This window comes from Molothrus ater, chromosome 3 (assembly GCF_012460135.2).
Source record: "Molothrus ater isolate BHLD 08-10-18 breed brown headed cowbird chromosome 3, BPBGC_Mater_1.1, whole genome shotgun sequence".
Lineage (NCBI taxonomy): Eukaryota > Metazoa > Chordata > Aves > Passeriformes > Icteridae > Molothrus > Molothrus ater.
The window spans coordinates 21,550,304-21,557,803 of record NC_050480.2 but is presented as its reverse complement, the minus strand read 5'-3'; the positions used below and the strand labels follow the sequence as shown (position 1 = coordinate 21,557,803).

Genomic DNA, 7,500 nt, shown 5'->3' with positions numbered 1-7,500 from the left:
GGGTTCTAGACCTGCTGATTACCTGGATTTCCTACCCCTCCCATGGCAGTGGGCACCACTGGGGCAAGGCAGGAGCTGCAGGTCCAAAGCCCATTACCACCACCCTTTGATCCAACTTGGGTCTAGTCTGGGTCAGGATTGGTGCTGTCTAACCTGTGTGAATAGTCCCATTTCTATAGGGGAAAATGTTTTGTGTTGGAGCGCACCTTCTTTAGGTGCTGGTGGTTTTGAGAACCAGCTGGTAGTGGATGTGGTGTTTGGGGTACTCTTCCCCAGAAAATTATCTTGTGGAGCATTGGTAGCAGGGAAATCTTCTCCTCACTGTCTACATTGTAAGGCAAAAGAAGAGGCAGTCTAGGAGCAGCATCACTCTCAGACGTGGCCCCAATTACTTGGGGACCTCCAAACCAAAGATCTCTCCCGCATATTGAAATGCAAGTGCAGTGCTTGGAAAGCAGTCCTGAGGTCAACAGGAGAGGCAGCTGAGGGCAAGACTCCTGGCCAGGGCAATTAATTTCTACCAAACAGTACAGTGGCATACTAATTGTTTTTTAAAGTAGTTCTATCCTGGGAGAGCAGTGAGGAGAGGAGAAACATGCCAAGAGTGGGAACTACTAGGAGTAGTTCTAGGACTGCACTTGATCCTTGCCACCCGTGGAGCATCTCTCCCCCACCCCTCCCATTTCTCCCCCTTTCTGCTGCTCATTCTCACTGATGCTCGCTAATGGAGCTTGTTGCTTCTGCTGAAACAGGGGTGCAAGAGTCCCCTGCTGCTCCAAGGGACAGCCAGGAGAAATGCCTGGTCCTACACTGATCCCTTTTCTTTTTCACTGCCCTGCTTTTTTCCCTGCCATGGGGGAAGCACTGTGACTTTTCCACCTAGGCACTAGTGCAGACTGCAGTTTGTTCTGGGTTTCGATACAGACCAGATTTATTAAATAACCCTTCTACATGTGTACCCTGGTATACAGCTCAGCTGTAGGAATGGATGGGTTTTTTCTAGCAGCAGCTCATTTGTCCAGGTAGCTTACAATTTTCCAGGGAAAGGCATGGTGTGGAGGTTGTTTTGTTTCTGATCAATTCTGTCATGGCACTTTTATTTTACATGGTTGAATGTGCATCTATAGGGACTATATTTCTTGAAAGAAGCAGATCTTTCTTCCCTGCAGAAAGTAACATCTGTTTTCCTGGACAATGAAGCCAGGATGAGAACATAAGACCAGCAGATACAGCCAAGTTCAGGTTTTAGTAGTAAGTTAAACACTAAACTGGCCTGGGTTTTGTTTTCTTGGATTTTTTTTTTTTTTTGCTAACCAACGGCTGTAAAATGTATCTGATCATTCTTTGCTGAATTGCAGAAGGAAATGGTTAATGTTTGTGTATGTTGCTAAACAAGATAAGATGCACCTGCAGTCTGAATTCCCATCTTGGTCATGAATGCAGTCTGTATCTTTGCAAACTAATCTGTTTAATCAAATATTAAGTTTTATTCAAATTCAAAAAGAAACAGACAGTGAATTGTTTTTCTGCATGATCTTTCTTTGTCATGCATCCTCTTTGCATCTCAAGAAAAATAGCCTTGTTCAGTCACAAAACATTTGCATAGATCAAAATTGAAGCACAACAGCAGTTTGTGTGCTGCTAAGACATCTGTAAAGGTGAAGAAGTTTAGCGTGTTCTCCCTGGCAGGAGGGTTTAGAAACATTAGTGCAACTTTCTACAATTTTATTTATTTTTAAACAGAATTCCAATCCAACTGGAATAAGTTTCAAAGTTCCAATATGTGAAAGCTATAATTAGTGAATTACAACATTTTGAAATGAGGAGTTATTACATCTGACTAGAATTAAACTAATTAAACTTAAGAAAAAAAAGGAGAGATTGTATAGCAAGCTGGATAACTCCATGCTGTTGATAAAACCTGGGCGATGAACGAATGCTTCGCAGCCAGGCAGCCTTTCTTTGGAGGGATTTGAAGATGCTCTGAGATGCAGTTATTTGGAGCTTTGCTGATTTAAAGTACCTGCGGTGTAACTTAAGGAGCAGCTTGGCTTTACTGCTGCAGATTTTTTTTACCTGATACAGCCTATTCTTACCACTTTTCCTTCAGCTCAGTGCATGCGTGGGCTAGAAAAGCCTGTTAGAGCATTTGTGGGGGCTCAGGCTGAGAGTAACAGGAGTGAAAGATCATCTGTGCTGAAAAATATTTTTGCAAAAGAGGAGCATTACCTGGGAGGAGGATTGAAGTGCAAATGAATCAAATGCTGTTCAGTGCCACCCCTGTGCTTCTCCTGTTAAAACACACGAGAGCATGTATATGTTTTGTCCCCATATATTTTGTTCCCAGTCTTTCACTTCCTATTTCTAGGGCTTTGCCATTTTACTGCTGCTGCTGTTTTAGGTGAGGCAACGTTGTGCTGTGTAAACCCACAATGCTGAGACTCTCAGGTTGTTTGAACACTGCTTTAGGTTCAGCTGCAGTACACTGTTCCTCTGATCTTTTATGTTCCTGAGCAGATGTCTTTCATTAATTTATGGATTTATCATCTTTTCTTTCTCTCCTTTTTTTTTTCTTTCCTTTTTTTTTTTTTTTTTTTTTTTTTTTTTTTTTTTTTTTTTACACCTGGCAGCTGGCTCAAGTTTCAGCAGTTATTGTCTATTTTGCATTACCCATAGAATTGAATGTCATCTGTCTTCACAAAGCTATAGCTAAGAGAATTGAGATTGAGGCAAGCCACACGAGCTGCTGGGACAGAGCTTGTTTGCGTTCCATTCGGCACCCCTCCTCCCTTTACCTCCTTAATATTTATTTGTGCTCGTTTTCTTTCCTGGCCTTGAATGGGGCTTAGCTCGTGTTCGGTACAGCTGTATGTTTACTGAATCTATTTCATCATGAGTCATTGTGCGTGTGTAAGTATCCTGGAAACAGCTAGTGCTTTCTTGGAAGAACAGTTGCTTTTCAGCCCAAGCACTTAAAAAGGAAATTAAGCAATTGGTCAGTTCAGTTTTTTTTTCTTAAATAGCAATGGGTTATCTAATTCTTAGCTCTTAAGTCCGTCATTAACTATATTTTGCTAGATTATTACAGATAGTATTTTTTATCACAGTAAAGCGTTAACCTTAGGATCAAGATATACAGATTTGTTGCATATTTGATATTACCTTGAGGCTGCCAAGTGCTTAAGAACAAGTATAATTTTAATAAAAAATGGATTGCTGGGAATTTGAGTCTCAGAGCATCTTTTAATACATGCTTCATTCAATATCAATATCCTCTGGCATTAGAGCAGAAAATATTTAAAAATCCTAAATGCAGAAGGAATCCAAATGCTTAGACAACTGTCTAATATGCTTAAATCCAGCAAATGTGAGAGGGGTTTTTTGAAGTTTAAGTCCATCCTTGAGCTTGCATTGAAAGCGAATATACACCAAACCCGATGTTAACATGTTGTCGGCGTCAGAGGAGTTGCAAATTAAGGAGACTGAGGATTACTTTCTTTTCTCTCCTACTGGAGTTCCCCTTTGGACCCCCACTTCCCTGAAAGGATCACATAACAAAATGGATTTCTGGCATAGAAGTTTTGATTTGTCTAAAACTCTTATCACTGAGCAATAGGTGACAGCTTGCTACTATTATTTCACTTACGTATTTTGACAGATGGCACTGCAGAGTGTAATGCTCTTTTAGACTTCTCTATCAGTCTAATGGAGGTAACTGGAGGTTCTTTCAACTCTTCTCTTGGCACAAGAAGTATGTCAGTCATAAATTATCTTCTTTGTAATCATTAAGCATCTAAAACAAAATGCAAGTTCAGCTGAGCCATTTTCCATGTACTTCCAGATAATAAGAGGTTTTTAAACTAATATTGTCAATGCCTTTTTTTTTTAAATGCTACATTTTTCTAATCTAAAAATGAACTTTGTAACTGAAATAAAGGGAGAGGGTTTCAGCAGATTTCAGGAATTAGGGAAAAAGGAATTTTGCTGAAAAAGCCTAGCTAATCATCAGTAGGCTGCTGATAAAAATTAGTCTGGGTTTCCCATCTCGAGGCCTGGAGTGGGATGTTCTGTGCTGACGTGCACCCGGCTGTAAGGCAGAGGAGGCACCTTGGCTGCAGTGCATCTGTCAACTTGGTTGACCTTCCCCCACCATAAGGTGTGAACCGAGCAAAATTTTCAACAACTGTGTTTAGGAGAAACAGTCCTTAGAGAAGCTTCTGGGAAGAACCCTTAATTGACCTTGTGGGGGCCACATTGATTTTCTCCACGTGCATCTTCATTTCTGATAAATTATAAAGCCATTAATTTGCTGAGGAAATGGCAGGGCCAGCCTGCGGCACAGATGTGACCAGAGCCGTCCTAGCACGCAGTTCACAAAAGGGAGCCAAGATGCTGGGAGAAAAATCAGCAAGCTGAGATTGTTATGGTTAGCTTCACATTCCCTTGGGAACTCTTTTAGTTGCTTCTGTTTACAGATCTAAAAGGTAATGATGTTTCCAGGATAAATAGGCAGCCTTATAGGGTAAGTGGCCATTTATTGATCTGCTAGCCCTCATGTATTGATTGGTTAGCCCCAAATACAGCTCCGTTCTCCAAGGAGTTAACTGTGTAAATCAGGAGGCGACAAGTTTGTGGCAGAGGGATTCAGCGGCCAAGGGGCTCTGCCTGCTACAAATTTCACTTTGATTTGCAGGCGAGCCACTGGAGCAAAGCAGCAGCAGGACTAGGGAGATCTACCCAAGATATTAAAATTTATCGACACGAATGGAACAGGTGAAATGTGCTGTCTCTGTAAAACTGCTCAAAATCATAAAGTGCCTCTGATTGTCTTACATGTTTTGGTTTTATTGTGTGCAAGCAGTGCAACACCGAGAGGAAAAGAAGCTTTAGCTGGCTTTGCAAAGGAGAAGGAGAAAAAAGCTCCCAATAAGTTTTCTGCAGCACATGCTTCCTGCATTTGTTTCCGTAGCAACAAGTGAATGTACATATGGTACACAATCCCTAAACTTGCAGGGTCCCTGAGACCCAGCACCTAAACTGATAGGAAGCACAGGGTTAAAGTTACATGGCCTCTCATCCCACTTTTGCCTATTTTACAGAAAATTACAGCACAGCAGTTGAGATGTTAATACTTTCTCCTATGGTCTGGGAAACCATAGAGTATTTAATGGGGCACTCTGTACATTCAGAAACAGATTTCTCAAGAAAAGAATTTTCCTTTACCAATTCAATCCTACATGCAGGAAGGCTTGTCACCGAATCACTTGAAAAAGGCCAAGCTCATGTTCTTTTACACCCGGTACCCAAGTTCCAATATGCTGAAAACCTACTTCTCAGATGTAAAGGTAAGAAAATCTCTTCCCCACCCCACCCTACCCCACCCCACCCTTTCTCCTTACTGCATGCTGTATTTTCTCACAAAATGGTATTGTTTTATCATGTTAGAAATTAATAATATTTCTGGGTACATAAAGTTTACATCCTGACCCTATTCACTTGTTCTTCCTGTTGAGGTGTACCCTGCTTGTGCCTGGATGAGGAAAGGGAATGTTTCTAAACCTAAAAAAAAATTGAAATTTTAAAGCAAAGTGAGGATAATTATTACAGTAAATTAAAGGGTCTTCATTATATATCCAATTAAAAAAGGAGATTTTTGTGGTGGTAGAAATGTACTTCCAAGAACATTTTGGAGCAGTTCTCAAGTACTCCCTCATTGTTTCATTTCGGTTGGTTTCCTCATATTTGTGCTTACATAAGCAGAGTGTAGAATCCCTTCCTTTCTGTCAAAAAGAAACAGTACATTGAAATTCTCCATGCAGAAGCTGCTTAAAAACAAAAGTGATGATTGTCTCTTATTTACAACTTAATTTGTTGTTGATGCAGAGTACACTGAGCATAAGGAGGATGAATAAAGTGACAGATTCAGGCCACATTATTCAAATGAGGATATGAAAGCTGTCGACATACAGCTGCATCCTCCCTCATTCTACAGAATATTAGGACCTCCTGATTTTTTTTTCTAAAAGTAATTGTTCCTTCACATCAACTTGATTTTGTGTTAATCATCTAAGTTTTTTTTTAAAAAACCCATAGATTGTGTTTTAATGATTATAATGGTATGCATGGTGTCATTATCTAAGTAACTTTATAAACATTACATTAGCTTAAATTAGTTTGTTACATATCGTTTCCCCCCCCTCATGTCTTCCCCCCAAAACAAATTACAGAAATCCTTCTTTTAATCACTTTTGGGTTATGGTTTCTTCAGTCTTAGTGGGAGATTATCCCACAGGTTGTGAACTTGGCCCAGTTTCTGCTGATCAGTTTTCTTTGGTCAAGTTTCTTGGCAGTTTTTCCCTTTATTTTTTTCTCATTTAATGTTGCTTGCACATCTCAATACGCTCCTGCCCCTCGCAGCCGTGTCCTTGGAGGTTCCTCTATTCAATGCCATGTGCTGAGCGGATGGTGACAACATTTATAAAAAGGAGGGGGGGAAGCAATACAGGCACTTCCTAGGCTAAATGGCTGGTCAAGAATCATTAAACACACACAAAAAAAGCTGCAAATGGTGCAGCGGGCCAAGTGGAGGGTTTGCTCTCAGAGTGGATCCACCTGGAATGGAAAAATCGGAGGGAGCATTTCAGGCAACACTGCTCCGATGAGGTGCCACAGGCAGATGTAGAGCTGGCAGGGCTGCTCAGGAGGGTCTGCTCTGGGGCTACTCTGTGACTTTGCCCCTGCAAGTTCACACGGCCAGGTGTGCTGAAGCGGGGATATTTTTTTGCTGGCATCTGCTTTATTTCCACTTTTTAGGAAGATACACGCTTGTGTGTTTGTGTGCACACGGTGACTTTGTCTTCTGACAAAGTTGTGTAAAATACAGAAATTTACTCAGTTCCACCTAACATTTATACAGCACCAGGAGAAACCCAAAAATGCTTTACAAACTGCCGGTTTGGGATGGAGTCATTTGTCCAAAACCGATTGCATCCGCTTCCCTGGGGACATGTGACAGCCACACACGGTCAGCAGCAGCAGAGAACCAGGGATGTAAATATTAGACACACTAATCTTTTCTTGAGCTTTTCCATACCTTTAAATGCTTCAAAGTGCTTAGCATGTGTTTGCAGTTTCTAGAGCCAAAGGATGCTCCCCCTTTAGCCCACATGCAGTCCCATTAGCTTCACCCTTCCTTCTTACAGAAACGAGAGGACATAATTTTGCTTAAATGGAGCCAGAACGTCCTTGTGGTTTAAGCAGGTGTCCCCTACCAGTGCCGATGGGGACAACTGCTTGCCACTGGAACGCTCTCATCCATGAGCTGAGAACACATATGTAAATAGGTACCCTAATGAGACGTTTCCATGTGCTGCGCTGGCCAAATGTTTGGTTCTGGAGATTGTGGCTATATTAATAAAGATGTATGCGTAACGTGTAATACTTGAAGCAATCGTATTTAATTTCATTACTAATTGCCCTTAAAAATGAAAAGAAACTGTA

The 7,500-nt window shown here is 41.2% G+C and overlaps 1 protein-coding gene across 1 annotated transcript in view; it reads left to right on the top strand.

Moving 5' to 3' along the window:
* PROX1 (prospero homeobox 1) overlaps positions 1–7,500 on the top strand; it is a 49,669-nt gene that overhangs the window by 10,865 nt on the left and 31,304 nt on the right. The window contains exon 4 of the mRNA XM_036381092.1: positions 5,238–5,345. Coding sequence (XP_036236985.1) covers positions 5,238–5,345 — 108 coding nt within the window. The remainder of the gene's footprint in view (positions 1–5,237; positions 5,346–7,500) is intronic.